Source organism: Saccoglossus kowalevskii, chromosome 4 (assembly GCF_978046115.1).
Source record: "Saccoglossus kowalevskii chromosome 4, keSacKowa6.1, whole genome shotgun sequence".
Lineage (NCBI taxonomy): Eukaryota > Metazoa > Hemichordata > Enteropneusta > Harrimaniidae > Saccoglossus > Saccoglossus kowalevskii.
Genome location: NC_140644.1, coordinates 2,658,798 through 2,679,519, shown reverse-complemented (window position 1 = coordinate 2,679,519; position 20,722 = coordinate 2,658,798). Strand labels below are relative to the sequence as shown.

The 20,722-nt window shown below is 37.2% G+C and overlaps 1 protein-coding gene across 1 annotated transcript; it reads right to left on the bottom strand.

Annotated features, from left to right (window-relative positions):
- Nucleotides 1-1,151: 1,151 nt before the first annotated feature.
- LOC146746182 (sodium- and chloride-dependent glycine transporter 1-like) lies at nt 1,152-17,077 on the bottom strand. Its single transcript, XM_085497656.1, has 15 exons — nt 16,991-17,077; nt 11,762-12,018; nt 11,605-11,638; nt 9,356-9,518; nt 8,996-9,127; nt 8,363-8,636; nt 7,925-8,057; nt 7,580-7,818; nt 7,364-7,488; nt 6,585-6,697; nt 6,183-6,311; nt 5,161-5,260; nt 4,078-4,184; nt 2,347-2,520; nt 1,152-1,438 (listed from the first exon to the last, which is right to left on the bottom strand). Exons 2-15 carry the CDS (start codon nt 12,004-12,006, stop codon nt 1,292-1,294), a joined length of 2,115 nt encoding a protein of 704 aa, XP_085353782.1. The 5' UTR covers nt 12,007-12,018; nt 16,991-17,077; the 3' UTR covers nt 1,152-1,291.
- Between the last annotated feature and the right edge of the window lie 3,645 nt (nt 17,078-20,722).

Here is a 20,722-nt window from a genome sequence, read left to right as displayed (position 1 = left end):
TTTGTCAGATTGACACCAAAGTTGGCATACAACATCCCTTCAATAAGATGATTATGGGTTTATAAAAATATTTTCCACGATTCAAGTGGTTTTGGCGGCCATCTTGAATTTATCAAAAAAATGCAAAAACCTCAAAAATTATCTTCTTAAAAACTGCTTGCTTGTTTGACAATCAATTTAGCACATAGTATCTCTTGATAGTTCTACAAAGTTACTGAAGCAAATTTTTGAAAAATGGCCTTCTTTGGCAGCCATCTTGGATTTAGTAAAAAGTGATGTTACGCTATAACTCATGAACAATTTGCCAGATTTAAACCAAAGTTGGCATACAACATCCGTTCAATATGATTATGTGTTCATGAAAATATTTTCCACGATTCAAGTGGTTTTGGCGGCCGTCTTGAATTTATTAAAATAAAGCAAAAAACCTCAAAAAATTATCTTCTTAAAAACTGCGTGATTGTTTGACAAGCAATTTAGAATGTGGCACCCATGTTGATAGCTCTACAAAGTTTCTGAAGCAGATTTGTGAAAAATGGCTTCCTTTGGCAGCCATATTGGATTTAGGAAAAAGTGATGTTACGCTATAACTCATGAACAATTTGCCAGATTTAAACCAAAGTTGGCATACAACATCCGTTCAATATGATTATGTGTTCATGAAAATATTTCCCATGATTCAAGTGGTTTTGGCGGCCATCTTGAATTTATCACAACAATGCAAAAAAACTCAAAAAATTATCTTCTTAAAGACTACCCGCTTGTTTGACAAGCAATTTAGCATATAGTATCTCTGTTGAGATACTATATGCATGCAAGCAATCAATCAAGCAAGTGCAATTTGCCATGAGCCACGCAGGCTCGAAACCCGTCATTGCTGCTATGCAGCTATATTTTATTTTGAAATCGACTTTTACATAGACTGGCCAGTGATTAATTCCCACTAAAATTATAAAAAAATAAACAATATATAAAGTACATTACATTTCCATTTCGAATCGCATCAATATTCACATAGCAAGAGGCATGGATTTCTCATACACGGGTGTGGTGGGCGACCTACTGCATATACGATTCTGAATATCATTCAGACCCAATTATTACCTCACGAGCTACCAAAATAGTATGTTGAATAAAAATAAAAAATACAATTTAGAGTATATGAAATAATCCCACAACTCATAGAAAGTGAGTTATTTTTCATTTACATTGTAAATATATCACAATTAGTACGAACTGATGAAGGATTCGGTATTTTTAGGAACGTTGTATCATATCACTAACATAGCAGCTAGAACCCTGTCGTGGCTGTCATGGGACCATTTTTGCCATCACTGTCATCGAGTACAGTGTAAGGTGGCAAAGCGTATTTCCCCGTACGATGCTTTTCAAGTGCTGGTCCCCACTGTGGTGTTGGCCTCAATAAGTATTTCATTTTCTGCAAAAAAGAGTATGGGTGAAATTAATACAGCTTGTCTATTAGACTATCACGTGTCTAGTTTATTTCACCATGTGGCATGCTGAAACTCGCACGATCATGTACCTAACCTTATCCAGTTTTCAACGTCACTTTCAAGAATGAACATCACAGCCATTTTTGTGTACGACAACCACATGTAATGAATTGTGTTCAATTTGACGATTGGAAATCGCTGTTACCATTCGTGAGGTTTTCTGTTTTTATTGCCGCAGTTGAGGGTCATCGCATCTCAGTACACATTTGGTAGTTCTTCAAATTGAGTTCACGTCTTTGTCCAGTACAGTTGCACAGAATACAATGAAACGCATACCATAGAAGGCACGATAACGTTTAGTTCCGTTTCAATCAATCCCCGATGACAGAATACACTATAGAACCACTGTGTTTCAGAAACAGGGGTTCACCGACTCGCCGCGAACTCCCTTCAGCAACCTTGCGCTCGTTCTCATGGGATTCGTCCCGAGTTGACAAGCCTCTAGTTTTAGACTTGTACAACATCACGGCTAATTACAGAGTCACACCAACACATTCCTACAGTAATCTAGACCATCACACAAATGCATCAACAGCACACCCGGAAGTGTCACTTGTATTAATTATATACATCACGGACCGGGAGACAACATTCCTCAAAAACTCACTTTTTGAAACAAACAAATAAGAAGAACCCAATCCTTATTAACGAGGTTTGAGCCGAATTGAAGCTTATATGTCATGCTTTCATTATTACGAGTTCATATCAGAATACAGAAAAGAAAAAATGATCACATCGTTTTTTTGAGATACAAGAATGCGAAATATGAAAAAAATATTAATCATTTCTCGGTGACATCAATCTTTCGCCTGGCATACACAAAATAACGTACCTCTATGAAACCATCTCCTTCCGCATAAAAGCAGTATTGGATGAACATAAATAGCGGTATCATAACCAAGGAGGCACACGCCATCAACCATCCTATAATCTCTGCCCATGCTGGATAGACGTACGAACCGTAGGAGACTGGCGCGTACAACACCAAACCAAATATAATGATGCCCTGTCAAGTAAGAAACAGAATAAAGTTGTACAATTAAGTCATGATTAATAGCTGCATATTGAATATTCTAGCCGAGAAACTCTGTGGGGGGGGGGGCGATGGCAAGAAACTGCAAAATAGTTTAGTTTCGTGCTATTTTATTTGTTTATTCACGTTAAAGATCTCGAAATACAGATTGACAGAATGTGCATCTGAAAAGGTCGGGACGGATTCAGCACATCGAGAGAAAACTTATCTCTTGATCCAACTCCACCCGTCAATGCAGAGATTGGTGACCTTATGGTGCAAAGTGACTCTGAAAGTGTTTTTTTGCATGAAGTGACTAATTGCACTATTCATCTGTTTATATATTCACACACATACTTAACACTAACAGTTAGCTGGTGCATGGAGGTAAAAAGAGTTATGGCTGGTGCGTGTGTAATTATAGAATAGACCCCAATACTTGTAATTTTTAGTTTAGTCAATGGTCAAACATTTCAAGGTTTCAAGTTGTGACGCGAAAGTACAGTTTCTCTCAAACTTATGAAACAGGTAGCCATGGTAGTGTCAAACCACGACGTTGATCAAGTTCTTGTGCCAACAATCCCACTCTAAGGGATTCGCTTGCGAAAATGCTACGTAAATACGGCGAAATACTACAAAAGGATGATTTATAAATTTTCTTTACTGTACTAACAAAAGCGTTGAAGGGCACATTTGACATTGCTTCACACACATGGTATAAGCGAGACAATACACAATTCGTCCACCTCAGACTTCTTTAGTAAGCTTTGTGAAGTACTGTAGAACTGACAGTGATTGTTCTAAATACAAAGGGACACTAGTGACTCGTAGGTTGTAGCAGGTTAATAAGGTTTAAATAATATTAATTGAAAATAATACATTAAGTATTTCAAGAAATTTAAAAGATAACATAATTTGCAATGATATAATGAAATGTCAACTTACTAAAAGTTTCTACTAGGTTAATGAGATATGTTCTATGGTTAAGCTACTGACAGAATTTGCAGAGTACCAGAAAGTTACGAGTCACTGTGTATTAACGTAGGTTACAACGCTTCAATGGAGTGGAAACGTAATGCATGACACAAGCATATATCTCAAGCATTGTTAAACATAGCAAATCATTGTGAAGACTTCAAGTGAAACGAAATATAAAGGTGTGCCACCAAAACACCACAGTAAATGTGTTCGTGTTCGCACATATGCACTGAAGGAATTTCATTAACTGATTAAATACTGTTGACTATTCGGGAAATTATTTTTGTGTTTTACTGGCCAGTATCAAATGTATTCTAACATTTTAGCCCTGAGTCCCCCCTCTAGGATTAAAGATCTATTTGATAAACGCTAGCAGTAGTTTAACATTGAGAATGTTAATCCCAATTTTCACATTGAGCAAAGTAAATCAATTGGGTCAATCAGCGTTTTGTTAGGATAAGTTGAACCTCTCATCAACATACACAATAAAGTGAAGGCGGTATATTTAGTAATGAGTTGAATATAATCAGTTGAAACACAATAATGTTTTAATAATAGTAAACCTCAAATTACCAGTATGATAAGAGGAGTAATTCCACACCAGCACACTGTGAACCATAGCCATAACACAGGTTTATAGCCAAGCATCATTTGAATATCGTCCCAGAAATTATTGACACCTGGAGAACAAATAATATGTATTGGATTATACTGAATGCATGTTATTACTAATTATAAGACATGAGAATTGTTATATACCAAAAATACAGAATAATTATTTTGGTGTTCTATGTAACGAATTATGCTTGGAGGGCGATTCTGTATAGTAATGCCAGTCATGTGACCACGACCACGCAACAGGCACGGAACACTCTTGCGTTGAACAGATTATTCGGCGACAAGGCATTTATGTGACGTACACTAGTACGAGGGAGGCAGTTTTCAGCAGCGTCGTTAATATTGTTTTGATCAGCCGTCAATGAAAAGGAATGTTTCTGGGGAATATACTGTTAGGATATTCTAAATTATGAACTGTTATGTAACCGAACACAGTTGTTAACAGTGATCACCCAGCTACGTCATTAAAAGATGGGGGCAAGGGTTATTTTCGTTCAACGTAATTGTAATATTTTTTTGTTCGTACAACGTAAATAGAAAAAAATAAATTCCGTAATCACAGGCTAGACGTACAACGTAATCAATCAAATATTTTTTTCGTACACTGTAAAAATGTGACATTTTCTCGTACGTACACAAATTCACATCCAAATAAAAAATCGTAAAGAATAATCCAGGGAAATTACATTTTAGAAACTGTAAAACGACTAGATGACACAATTCACTACAAAATTGAATGTCAAGACGTAAAAGGCCCTCTAACCGAATGAAGAGCATTACGAGGGTAATATGCGCATGCGTCTCTTCACACGGCGCAGCAATGGTGGAGAATTTGAGTCGGAGAGCTCTTCGGACCATTCAATGTTCCATTTGTTAACACTGTAAACTGTAAAAACGTCTTTTTTTCTTCTTCGTAAATTGTGAAAAGCCCTTTTTATTTCCCGTAAAACCGTACCAGCTACCCCCTTGCCTCCCCTCTTAAAAGGTACATTCAGCCTCATCCTCGTTCGCAAGATACAAGTTCAAATATATCCTTACCATAAATGCCTGCAATAACCAGACACTCTGTAACAGCCACTAACATGAGGGATATTCCTGCGCTGTACACGTCAACTACTTGCAGTAAATATATGCCACCCTAAATAGAAAACAAGTGCCTTTGAAATGCTGAGTTTACAATTTTATGTGTACTGTCAGCACGTGTATATAACGTGTGTTGTATCATGGAAGGTACTACGTTAGTACCTTCCATGGTTGTATCAGGCTGAATTGTCACTGATGTATACATGCAAAGTCAATTCTGCGAATTGATTTTATTAATACATTATGTACTTGAACCATTCATATGGTTCGAAATTGAACTTGATGGTACAAGTGAACCACTAAATAATTGTGATGTCAAAACTTAGAGGTCAATAATAAAATAGTATAAACGTCGGCGCAGTAAAGTATATATTTGGCGCGTCGCAATGAAACACTCTGATCCTTGGCCGAATAAAGATATTTCAAATAACTAGAACATGTTGAAGTGCTTTGTATTTTGTCAATAGGCAGATTGATTATATATGCAACTAGATGGTATGAGAGCGACAATCTCAACAGATACAAAGAATTTATTCTTATAACGACCCAGCCGAGCAACGGTAAATGATCGCCCCAAATTAAATTGAAACAATTTCATGAAAGTTTTCCCACAACCTACTTTATCTAGTTAATAATATTCATTGTACAAAATGGACCGATAAATCACTAAGAATATATTGGTTGCGTCAAGAGCAGATGAAGAGATAAGCATAATATCGACGAGTATAACAATACATGTTGGGCGATATGCGACGAAGATGCAATTTCCGCGCAAATTTCACGCGCGCGTCAATCGAACTTCTTCCAACTTAATTGCATTATATAACACCATGGACACTCAAGCATAACTATGTAATTATGTGTCCAATCGTGGAACCTTCATTACATGACACCACTAGGCCTTACAACTATATCTGATTTTGAACGAATCGACAAATCTAACGAGTTCGACGGTATGAAAGGACTATGATACGTACCTGTGTCACCATTGGAAGTCCAAGCAAACATGATGCTGTGCAAACCCCACCGACGACCCAGGCTTTCTTCTGACGTAGTCTTGGGTACTCGTCCATAAATGAACTCACAACGGTTTCCACCATAGCAAACTAAATAAATGCAAAAAATTGTAATGTTCCAGAATTACAGCATTATACTTTAAATATATTTATTTTTATGTTTTGTTAGTTTGTGAAGCCCGGAATTGTGTACATTTATATACACGTTTACAAGAGTAATCAATGTAAACTGACGTTGATATAGCGACATTTTGTACTATGGGTTGTGGACATGTAGAGGATTTACTGCACACATGACATACCAATCATAGTGCGTGTAGCACTTCGTGTACTTGAACTACTTTTAATCGAAGTAAAACTCACCTGCGAGTCCAAACCGAGAGTGAAAAGCATAAGGAAGAATAAAATAGACCACACTTGTGACCCCGGCATACGAGCCAAAGCCTCTGGATACACAATAAACACCAAACCGGGTCCTACGAATAAATACACAATTTAATTCAATAAGAAAAATTAATAATCTGACAATTATGAAATTGTTCTTTACAACTTACACTGGCTTCCTGTTCAACAACGCATTAATTTCAAGATCATGTTAATCGCCTTTCGTGCAATTCACAACACCCTACCATCATACATTTGTGAACTGTTTGCATCTTACAAACCTATCCGCAGTCTACGCTCCACTAATAATCTTCTCCTGAACGTTCCGAAAATTAATACTAAATCTTACGGTCAACGCGCCATCTGCCATGCTGCACCTGCCTTATGGAATGAACTACCTCTACATATCAAACTATCTGACAATATTGACATTTTTAAGAAGAAACTTAAAACTCATCTTTTTAAACAGACTTTTGAAACTCAGTAGTTTTTCTTTGTTGTTGCTATTAATGTTTTATTCATGATTTAATATTTTTATTTATTTTTTGTCTTGTAAAGCGCCTATGAACATTTATTTTGGATATATGGCGCTATATAAGTGCATACTTATTATTATTTATTATTAAATTAAAAAGGAACAATTATATAGAATGTCAATTGAAGTCACCGCGTTTTGAGTGTCGGGGCGTTGCGTGTCACCACCCTTGTATTAAGTTGAAATGTCCTGTAAATGCGGAATACGATGGTAAAGTGCATACCTTGGTCAACAACGTCCTCGACAGGTACTCCAATTTCATGACTAATAAATCCAATAATAGAAAATACAACAAATCCCGCAAAGACACTGGTGCCACAGTTCACTAAGGACACTATTATGGAATCCCTGAAATGAACATTAATTGATTAATTGTTATTCTCAAACATCACAGTAAATCATTAAGTGTCACTTTGTTGCATTTTTGTCGTAGTTTTACCTGTAACAGTTATTGTGGAATTTATTGTAACTGGCCATTGTCAGCAAACCTCCCCACGCTGGACCTAGAGAGTAGAAAATCTGTGATGCGGCGTCCTTCCATATCTTTGGTTTCATCAACAGTTCCCACTGGGGCGTCATATAGAAGTCAATACCCTTGGAGGCACCTGGGAGAGTTAGGCCACGAATCAAAAGAATTAACAACACCACATACGGGAAAGTCGCTGTCACGTAAACTACCTGTAGAAAACAGTCAAATGAAAGGGAGGTCAGGCACTATGTTATTTACTTCACTAGGAATATACGATTCAGATTTACTCAAAGATTCAATGGACATAAAACTTACTTTTCCCGACGACTTGATGCCTCTTATGAGACACAAGAATACGACTACCCACGCCAGCACCAGGCACAGTGTCAACTGCCACCGCATTTTCCCCATATCATCGATACCATCACTGATGCGAAGGACTTCGTTGCTATGAAACAAGACAGTTTGAGATCAATGAATGGGCATCATATGGTGAGGTTAAAAACCTGCCTTAGAATTGTGAGTTAATACAGTTAAACATAAAAAATCCCGTAGTATATGATTTGGTGAAATGAACACAGGATTGTAAACTATCGTCCATAGATTTGGATTCGTCAAACTTTACACAACAGTAATTAATAATGAATTAATGGTCACCGCAAGATATGCTGTTAATTAGTTCTAAACACAGTTGATCCCTATATCCTAGAAAACCCATTCTGGGTATCTTAACAAAACGATATGACCCCTTACTTCCAATATTCCTGTGCTGGTGAGATTCTCAGTGACACATTCACAGTTATGTTCATATCTTCCACCATCTCTTGACTTATCCAAGTGCCATTTATGACGGTTCCGTTTGGTTGAGGTGGGTATCCACAGCTATCGGTGTTCCACTCATGGTCACATCCTACCCACGGCAGTACGTCAGCAAATGACGCAAATATGTAGTATATTGCGTAGCCAATGATTACGTTATAGTAGATGGTGACCAGAAAAGATATTGTTACCATGGCATACCCAACGCCTATGGATAAAATAAAACAGAGCTGTAATCCTCAATAGAATAGGGAGAATTGTCAGAAATGAGTTTGATCGATACAAATAATTGCAACTCTCGTGCATTCGTTCAATGGCGTCGTGGTTTAATGGTGATTTAATGACTAGTGACTGTACATAACAGGTAAACGAATATAGGTCACTGATACAACCGACCATGTACTACTGTAAAATACTTTATTTTAGCTGGAATTAATTTTCGCTGAATAGACTGAATAGTTTGGGTGTTTTGTATGTAATTTATTTTCACTGAATCATTCTTTCAGCGAAAATAAAGCATTCTACAGTAATTAATGTGCTATTGCCTGGTCATCTGCGCATGCTCACCTTTGAATAACGGGCATATGGTCCAAATTGTGAAGGGACCTTGACTTGCAAACTGACCAAACGCCAATTCCATGAAAAACAGCGGTATGCCAGCCAGAAACAACATTATTGTATACGGGATCAAGAAGGCACCTGTAAGCGAGTATAATTGTTAATAGAATACACACATGAATTTCGTTGTCGCAACACAGGCAATCTTGGTATGCTATTGTTATCTGCACATCAAATGAAAATACGACTCATTTAATGTACTGAAAATTCTTATTACAACTTCACTGGCAAAGTAGTATCTATTCTATGTAGTACATTGATATTATAGATTATAATGCGTGTCACGTAAATCAGAATATTTTCACCAACCTCCTCCATTGGAATAGCACAGATACGGAAATCTCCACACGTTACCAAGCCCTACTGCAAAGCCAATACACGATAATATGAAATCTAGTTGTTTTGACCAGTTACCACGTTCTTCATTCTCGTCACCCTCGAACTCGTGAGGTGCAATGTCGTCTTTTTTGTCCTGTGAAGAAATAACAGTTGAGATATTTATTTAAATTATTCCATAACTATGCCCTTTTACAGACACCGTTAAACAACTACACTATTGGTATTATTATTGGGTAATTCCGACATAAATAGGGCAGGACAAAACAAAACAAAACAAAACAAAACAAAAAGACAAAACTAAATCAACTCCACACTATCTCAACATGAAATAATTCTCTAAGGTATAATCTCGTCTTCCAATTTGTCTGAAATTTTGTTCCGTTTACAGGCAGGAAGTAAAATATTTTTTAACTGAACAATGAGCATTGTTGAAATGCGCACCACCCTAAGCAAGTATTACATGACATTCACTAGAACAGTAATACATAATACATGCATTGTTTTAGCTTGTAAAAACGTAATCAACAACTACCATGTTGCACGTTTCGATTCAGAGCACTTGTATCTTTAAAGAGCCAGTAGTTATTTACAGTGTTATATGATGACTAATTTGAAGTAATAACCATGGTGTATTTAATATTATATTATACCAGTATATTGATGGTGTTAATCCATTGATTTGATTGGTCTAAACACAAAATTTGCATATGCAATCCATGGTATATTGGCTGATAATGCACGGCTAAACCAAGTGGCCCTGGAACATGAATTGACTACAGGTTTAATACGGAAATACATAAAACCGGTATTATTTGATTTTTAGGGAAATATAGTGGTTGAATTTTAGAAGAATATTAAAAAAAATACTGAATTAAAAACATCTGAAAAGTTATATAACTATAATATTGCTTTTTGTTAATGGTGGGATCCAAGTTGTGAGCGTCGGTCGTTCGCCACACAAACCTAAACCACCGTCCCTTAACACCGTGAGGTGCCTACACGAACGCCAGAACGCTATGTTCTCAGTGTTGTTACTTTGAGATGGATTGCGAACTTCCAACAAAGAAAACATGATATAATTGAGGGATTTAATGACATAAAAATGCGAAAAACTATGAGTCACAGGCAAAAATGTATGCCACCAATAACAACCGGTGTCCGGTAGCGGCAGATGACAAAATTGCAGTGCACCCGGGTAATTGCTATCTGTTTCAAAAAACACGGGACAACGCAGGATTCGACGACGATATATGGTATTGTAATTCTTCACTATGGGTAAATAAATTACAGGAGATGATGAAGGTAATTTCGAAAGCTACAGATTTGTGCCGAATGTACACCAACCACTGTATTAGAGCGACGGCGTGCAAAGTCTTTCGGCCGGAGTTGAGACAAGGCATATCATGTACGTGTCACAAAAACGATGCTAAAATCCGATCTTACACCATCAAACTTACCCCAGAACAACGACAAAACTTGTCAGTCATACTGTCACAAAACTTTGGTTATACCAAAGGTATCCAGGTCAGATGTTGGAACTGAGGTCGCTGTGCCCGTGATACACCGCGTCCCGCCGCGTACCGCTGAACGTCAAATATCCACAGTTACAAGTAGTATGATGAGTCACAAAACCGGTTTATTTCACAACTGTACTTTCAATGGGCAAATTACAGTCCAAATTGTACAAAAACCGGAATGAAAACGTTGAAAATCCGTTGTTTAAATGATCCAAACTGTACACGACCCTGTATTTCAAATCGCGTTGTGCGTCAGTAAAAGGTCAGAAAGGTCATCCTTTGTTATGCTAATTTGTGTGTTTACGCTGCTCTATTCAACGTGGATATGTTTTTTTTTTCATGTGGAATAAAAATTAGTTTGTATTCAATTTGAACTGTGTTGCGCATGTAATTTTTTTTTATGCATTCAGCATACAACTACATACTATTCTTATAAATAATCATGTTCAAGGGCCATAATCATGATCTTTTAGTAGATGAAAGTAAACTCTTTTTACAAGTTTTATCGAATTGTCAATATACTGGTATAATATAATAGCAATAACCCCCGCCGAAGGCGGGTATACCACGAGATATTGCACAATTCACGACATATGTATATGCACGAGCCGCAGGCGAGTGCATATATGTCGTGAATTGTGCAATATCAAGTGGTATACCCAACTTCGGCGGGGGTTATTGCTTAAATAATACTAGTCTCACCTGCTTGCCTCCATTTTGCGTCTCCGAAGTGTACCTTATTAATAAAATCAAGAACAAATTAATCTGATGTCACATGCATATTAATATTGTAAACAAACACGATTACTGAGGGACATTTAACACACGTGTCGTTCCGTTTTGGAGGTCGTTTGCTCACCTATATCTTTGAGGGTCGACTTCATTCAGCACTAAACCAGCATGTCCGCGTAAAACCCCACATTGTACCAAATCGTCTTTAGAAGCGTATTTTAAAGTTTCCGTCGATTCGAAACCATTGTTTACCAATGTCTGCTCGTACGACTGTAGATTGACCTTCTTGAGTAATCCGCGGACTGATGAGTTTAGCTCTCTGGGTACCGTGACTGCATCTGTAGAGTTGATATTTGGGCTGCTAGAACTCATACTGCTGTTCAACTGTACCGAGAAAATGTGCAAAACGTTAACAAACATTTCTAATGAAGAAAGCATTGTGTAGAAATTCTCCCACACATTTGAAAAATATTTTTATCCGTGTTTTTCAATAAATGAATGATTTTTTTGAAGATTGGATTATATTTCAATTAGACAACTTACTGACAACATATTTTCGATTTGGTAGATATTTGCGACATTCTAAGTTGAATTCTGTTAACGCGTTAAAAAACCTTTTTACTATATATTGTTTGAAAACCTGGATATAACGGAACATATTTGACCATACTAGTACTAGGTCACCATTTGTTTTCATACGCTTCACATGGTGGACTAAATGGCAGACCTTGACTAATTCTGTGACGATTTCCAAGGAAACAATGCAGCATTGCTGAAGTTTACGGGATGCACTGAGACCATGTCAACGTGTTTCGTCTGTATAGCATCCACAAAGAAGTGTTTCCAGCCCCGTAATTCACTACTTGTCAGTGGCGGATCCAGAGGAGGGCAGCGGGGGGGGGACGCATGACGATTCTTATCATCTAGATTACGCATAGCTTCTCTGCGATTTGCGCTTCGTATATCTTAAGCGAAGCTTGGATACATTTTGCTGGATCCGCCACTGCTACTAATTACCACACCATTGTATTTGTATTTCAAAACCCAGACACGTTAACAACGCTGAATGTCCTGTGAATCAGTGGCACAAACCTGGTATATTTAGTACGAGTTTCATTCGTGTTTCGTTAACAAAACAAAGAAACAATGTAGCGACTAATAAAAACAAATGGTTTCTTTCTAATATTACATCGCAAATACATAAATGTAGCAATGTATTGACCAGTGCTACTTCAGAACATATGAATCATGTTTTCAAGAAAATAATTTCATACCGAAAGTTGCAATTTGTGGGATGTTACGTCATTGTAAAAATGCAACTTTTCTTACATTAGTCAGTAGAAAATGGCATTATACAACATCTTGTTACTCGGGTAACCAACCAAAATCACTGTGGTTGATTTCTAGATTGCAACCAGGATGGCTTGTATAATTAACATAACATTAACTTACGGAGTTGTCGAAACCTTCAAATTTTGCATGCACCAGCGATTCCAAAATTATCTATTTTTAGCGTTTTTTATCAAAATGGTCCTCAAATGTGAACATGACAAAAACTAATATTTTAATAATTAAATACAATTGGGAGAAAGATGTGCATCAAAATGGGTGGCAAGAAGCTTAGACAACAAAACAGATTTGCTAAAATAAAATTTCAACTCGTACGTATTATTAACGGGTACAAACCCAGAGAAATTGGCCATGTGATCATAGTAGAACTCTGTCTCGTTATCCCAGGTTTAAAGCGCGGCTCTACAACCACTGGAATTATGCCACCATTGCCTGCTTTGATCAGACAAATTGTCTTTGATTTTATCCGTAAGATTGAGAATAATTTTACGATGAGATATTCACAAGATTGACCTGTCAGTTAAAACTTTCGTGCCTTGCTTTTCAGGGCTCATACCACTAATTACATTTCCATAGACGACAATGGTAACATATGACGAGATTGCTATATGAAAATGATTAAGAAAGTTGAAAACATGGCTCAAAAATTGGAAATCAACATGCCAGTAATCAACCATATGAAAAAAACTAACATGTTGGCCGGCTCAAACTCTTACAAATCTCAGGTAAACAAGACACACCTACTGTATTTGGATTGCACCTAGAGAAATCACTGAAAAAAACACCAAGATTAGAACATCCAAATACACACAGAATAAACCCACAGGTACACAGCCGCTAAGTAGTAAACAAAAGACCGCATGTTGGTCTCACCTTTGACCCAGGTGATTTCGCCCACAAACAGAGAGCACCTGAGAAAAAAAATATTTAAAAAATGTCATTGGTTCTTGCAAGGCATTGGTTAATTAGTGGCATGAGACCTTCTGTTCACATCGCCAATCTTTTGCATTTCGCGATGTCAAAGGTCAGAGCAATCGACGAGCGTATAAAACTTGCATTTGTTCTTCAACTTGAGACGAAAGTTCTATATTCGCTGACGGGACGTTTCAAATTAAGTGTCATTGCAATTTGTGCTACAGCAGCAGCAGGAGCAGGATCCGTATTACAGCCAAGACAGTTATGTATATCGTATCTAACCAACGTAGATTACGTATACAACCAAAGAAATGTTACCACTGTGGCACCAAGGGATTTTTTCGTCTGAGGTAACTGAACCTATGATTAAAACATACAATGCACGTTTGTAAAGGTCGTAAATTTCAAACCTTCGAAAGAGTAAGAGTTTGATGTTTGTCTGCGAGTTTGTGTTGTATTTAATACCTTCTCAGCCAAGTCACTGAGTACAACATTGATATTTACACGTTTTGTGCATTTTTCTTGAACTTATTAGATTTCATCTCAGCATGGAAGGTACCTTCCATGATCTCAGTCAAGGTTGCAATGCGGACACTGATGTTAAAAGTGCTGTAATTGATTGGTTGCTAGGATTCAGCTGTCACCGACAAATATTTATAAAGATGAAAAGAATGCCTTTCAGCGGCCTTTGTTATTAGTGCATTGTTCAAAACGAAACACACTGACAACCACTGTTTTAAATAAATCTTCATATAACTGGTTTCTAACAACATCTCAAGTCAAATTGTAATTTCGAAAAAGTTACAGTAATTAATCAGCAAGGCTATTTTCCATTGGGAGATGCACCTAGTAATAGGACGTGGCAGACATAGCAATGCGACCTCGTTTTACAAGAAGGGACTCGAAGGTCAAACTACCGTGAGTTATGCGCACTTCATGGGCGATTGGACAATGAATATTTTATGAGCTAACTTAAACAGTTAAACTTTTCCCAAGACAGGAGAAGACATTGCAGACAAGAAAACATTGGTGGCCTCAATTGTTTGCACCAAGGGCAAAGGTCAATGTAATCCTATTTTTAGTTCATAGAACAATCAAAATGAACATCACCATGTATTCAAATCTGTATGCTATTATATTACTGCTGTTTAATCCATTTTTTCATTCAAATATAATTCCATAGAAACGACCGATGTATTTATTTTATCATCGACTTCAAGCAATCTCGTTTTGGTACTTTTTTTTTTATTTTGACTGCATTTTGAACCTGATTTAAATCATTGAATATAAGCTAAACCATTCTCTATTCCTATCGTCAGTAGTGTGTGTGTATCAACGCTGTTAACAAGAATAATAACATTTGCTTGTTCCAAGATGACAATGGTTTACTTGTCATTTACGGGGGGACCACCACAAACTAGGGCAACATTTGTGTTCAGTGCAGATTGTTTTGTGTACATGAAACTTGCTCTCCGGTGATACTGACTCGTATAACACGCGGCGCCTAACAAAGTACATTATTTCACAAAGCGAATGGACCATTATAACAATATCAATATTCAGCCAATCAAAAAAAAATCTTTTTTTTTTGCATACATGAATGCAAGGCACAGACGAAAAGTATTGTCGACCAATGATCTATTCCTAGTCCGTCCATCTGTCGACAACGGGCCCGATCATATTTTGGTACAAATCCGTGATGTTAATTGGGGAAAAATTGAATAAAAATCAAGTTCAAGTGAACAAAATCTAATAACATTATTATCACTAATTTTGTCAGCCCCATGTACTTAACATGACATGACCTTGACCACACAAGGCTCGATTATTCTGTGCATACTAATTTAGTAATTATCTGTTTTACGTTCATTTATTCTGTTACAATGACGATTGGAACTTGCAAGTGCATATCAAATTGTGTATATAAACTAATTAACATTTTAAAATGAATCTTCATATCTTGAGAATAATTTTGAAAACATTTTTTTACGACGGAATTGTTTTTAATTTGCAAATAATCCACTGCAAATCCTGGATTTGATTGGTCGATAGGTCTAGCTGCGCGAAAAGCAATGCCAGTGTCTGTATATGTGTCTATAAAGTCCATACAATGCGAGTGAAAGTCTCTATACATGTAATTCGATTAAAATTCTGTAACAGACGTGGGTGGCGACCCGTGGTAATTTTCGTCAATACTGCGTAAGAAAAAAATATTTGAACAAGTCACACCGAGGTGAAGAGGTTTGAAAATGGAGGACTTTGAATCTACTTAAAGACGGGTATCAGCACCGGCGTAACTGTTACATACAGGTTTAGCCCTGGAATCAGGTACCCGAGGGACAGAGTTAGGATTGGAGTTATGGGCGAGTGGTCTTAAGGAACTCTTGCCAATTGAATTTCGAGTTTGACGTAATTTGCTCGAGTAAGGGAAATCGAAGTTAGTTGGTGCTCGTATGCGCATTCCATGTACTCTGAGAACCTGAATACTTCGTTGAACCCGAAGTATGCCGATGGCTTCAGACATACATTTTTAAATACATTAGCTCTTTGTCCTAACACATACGTGTATTACGACATTTTACATGATGGCCCAGGACTGTCGATTGAAAAATACACAAAAAACAAACCAATACATTACCAATCTACGAGACAGTGTCATTGTTTGCATTTTATGTATGCTCCTTGTAAGAATAACTAATGTGAAAGCAAATGTATGAGATCCTTATCGTTTTAAAATGCCGGGCGTGACTTGCTAATGAAAATGAGTGAAAACACGGAATGAGATTCGCACGACTCATAACAATTATGTGTTGAGATAAATAACGCAATACACCAGTTTAGAGGTTAATGAGTGGATTTCGACACCGTTGTTAGTTACCACCGGGACGGTGGTTAACACAAACATGGACGTGCTTGGAGTTGCACGAGAAATGTTCAGCAACTTATCACGAAATCTCAATTCCGCGCGAACTTGTTGGAACTTTGTGAATATCAGCCGGGCGTTATGTGAACACCCTGCCCCGTGGTCATTATGTTCGACACAGCATATGAAATGTATACAGTGTGAATATACGATAGTTATGCAACTTACCGTGCGCCGCAAATCAATGATAACTGACTTCACTGTCTTGCAGTTTGCACAGCGAGTGAAAAGGCACTGGCCTTGTGTTCACTAACAACCGCACCTGTATGAATAGGAACAAACCAAATTAACGCAGGTGTGCAGCCATTCAATTGACGGAGTAACAGTTGAACAATTAAAAAAAAGTGACGTGGAATACGTTGACCAAGTTCCATTTTGACCCGGCACAAAAAAATTGTTTCAGTCAACTTCAATTTGGGTTGGGAGCCCGAGTTCAGTAAATATCTGCTATACTCTAGGGTCCATGGCTATACAGGTGTTTTGTAATGGCGCACTTAGCCTCGATTTCAGATTAATATCAAATCTTTGTAGAACTTAACACGTGCAAATAATGTTCATTATATTTTACTTATTAAATTATGAACCCACTGATAATGAATATAGCTATTTTATGACAAAGCTTTTCTGTCTGTATTGAGTTGTTTTCTGGCATCCTCATAATACACATGTATACATCCTCATAATACACATGTATACATCCTCATAATACACATGTATACATCCTCATAATACACATGTATACATCCTCATAATACACATGTATACATCCTCATAATACACATGTATGCATCCTCATAATACACATGTATACATCCTCATAATACACATGTATACATCCTCATAATACACATGTATACATCCTCATAATACACATGTATACATCCTCATAATACACATGTATACATCCTCATAATACACATGTATACATCCTCATAATACACATGTATACATCCTCATAATACATATGTATACATCCTCATAATACACATGTATACATCCTCATAATACACATGTATACATCCTCATAATACACATGTATACATCCTCATAATACACATGTATACATCCTCATAATACACATGTATGCATCCTCATAATACACATGTATACATCCTCATCGCTGGATCCAAAAGCTGGAAATAGATCACAAATTATTACAAGTGTTTTTAAATGCCTGGTTACCTCAACTAACTCTAATTCTGATCAACTCTCCCACCTCAATTTCACAATATCATTTCATATGGTAATATTCCCACCCTTATACTACATTTTAGTCTGAACGACAGCGCCAACTCAGGTTCAGTATCTTTTACACTAAATGACTACTATAAAATACTTTATTTTCGCTGGAGAAATAAATCAATGAATATAAAATCCAGCGATTTACCTTTGTTTTTGAAACATAAGTGTCAGTATGGGGTCTATGATCAGGACTCACAAAGGGTAGCTGGCACTGGCACACCGTTCAAGTTGACCCAAACCAAGTACGAATCTCGTCTGGCAAATCACGTGACATTCGACGTTATAACGTGATTGGTTATAACTTTATGGCTTGCCAAAAAAGAAGTGCCAAACAGTCATGATGATATTTAACGTAGCGTACACGTGTTACCATGATTGTAGGAAAACACATTTGAATTTATATCGTCTATATTAACCGTCAAAGTTTATTAAAATACGCGGATAATATTTAAATCCGTCTCTAGCGTGAGAATACTTTTACCATGTAATTATGGTACACCTTCCTGAATTCAATTAGTCATTTGTTTTTTAAATTGGATATATGTACATATTTCTAAAACGGCGCAACACGATGGTATTCAAGCTTTAACTCGTCACCAGATTGTCCGTGGCTCACTCAAATTAAAAAAAAAAATACATCTCATCACATGTTCAACACGCATCGTTCTTATATAATGTTATCCTCTATAATATTTTGTAGTCGGGGTTGGCAGCCCGACCAGAGAACAAAGTTGGCGGTTTAGTTCGCAACCCACGCCATTTGTCTTTAGGTCGAGCATAAAATAAATGCTTCGGGTCGATTCATCCGGGTACTGTGAACTCCACATTGCAAGCGTGGGCAGTGGAGTAAAAGTTCTCACGTCTACGTTCATTCATAAAACATACACAATGCATTGGAATGTCAACCATAGGTGTTAAGATTGAAAAGACAGGGGTAACAACATTATGGGAAAGTTAACACATACTGCCATAGACAATTAATTGAATGCTGGTTACAAGGGACACACTAGATAGTTGCCACTGTCCCTTTCCCGAAAAACAGTGATTATGATTTTCCAGATGATCGACTCTGACACACTTCCCCTGACCAGCAACCAAACTATTTTCATTGATAAATCCCAAATTGCGACCTTGTTTAAATCGAGGTGGTATTTGTTCTACTACATTAGCAATAATTCACAAAATGTAATACACATGGCTGTCTGAGTATCAGCAGAATGAATTGACGTTGAGTGACAAGCATGAGAATGAGGTGTCCTGCCAGAAGCACTGTGCCATCCGTAGATATAACTCACAGGGATCGTAGCCGACACAGGTCCGTTCCTTGTGTGTTTCATCATCATTACAGCCTTGAGTGAAAATTACCACATCCAAAGTTACACTGAATGAAGTACAATTGTTGTTTTTTTTCATCTTACAGAAGTTTAAATGACTCAGGGCACCAATTTAGTCACATTTTAGGGTACAGACTGGTAAATATATTGTTACCGGGAGGTGTTGTTGGTAATGCCAGCAGCTCAGCCATTATATGTGTACGAATCATATGTCATGAAGTAGACTTGTATGCGATTTCGAGGAAAAATTCTTGAAAAATAAATATAAATTACGTAAACGCGAAAGTCATGTAACCGCGAAACAGACCGAAAGCAGGTCTAGTAATGAAGACAAAATTGGGATTTGTTTTTTGTTAAGACACGCAAGTACATAATGTTATCGGGTGGTCAAGTTCTGTCAATTCATGGTGGTTTTCAGTTCCATGTTACTTCCGACCTTTAGCCAGTATGACCCCGATCCCACAAATCTTAGTCTCTTCAACCTTGATATTATTATTATGCAAAGTTGTATAAGGATAATATCGTGCTTCCCTTAAAAGTTACTAAAATAAATTTCTCTCAATCATGTATGGCTTTCTTTTAACATGGAAGGTAATAGGTCCTACTACCCTCGTAACCTCAGACTACTGCTTTACTGTAGTCCGAGTTTTAACCACTTGCAGGTCCGTATTTTGTTCCCGGGAGGTGTTTGGTACGACCCATTGTTACGGCCAAAAGTAGTCCGATGTGAGTGGGGAAAATACATGCCCAAAACTGCACTGTAAAACCATTTATTTTCGCTGGCATTTAATGTCAGTATAACGATGTGTTCACCAGTTTTACTGCGTTTTAACTACACAAACTCACCAGAGAAACAATGAGTGTCTATTGTTATTCCACACATTCACGTCGATTTACAAATTTCACCAATCGACGAAAATATCAGCGAAATAAAAACCAACAAATAATGCATTTACAGTGCGTTGTGAAGAAAGTGTAAATATCCTATGAGTCAGAGACAATAAATCAAACATATTTTCGTAGTCGTGGTACGAACCTTTGAATTTAGTCTTGTGTCTTGTCTTGCGTCCCTTGCCGAGTGGAGTCGCCTCCGTGTAAACAAAGCGGGAGTCTACCAGGGTTGTAAAAATGGCAATTTTTATATATCGAAAGTGTTAACTGTTTAACCAATGGGCGTATTACATTGCATACGTCGTCATGACAACACATGGACTCCGTGACTAAGGACGTCGTCTCGTAGCACCATCATTACAACATCAATGCAGTTTCAAGCGCGAAAGTTGTCCCATTCCAATAACAAAGTTTTTTTTTTTTCATTCACAAA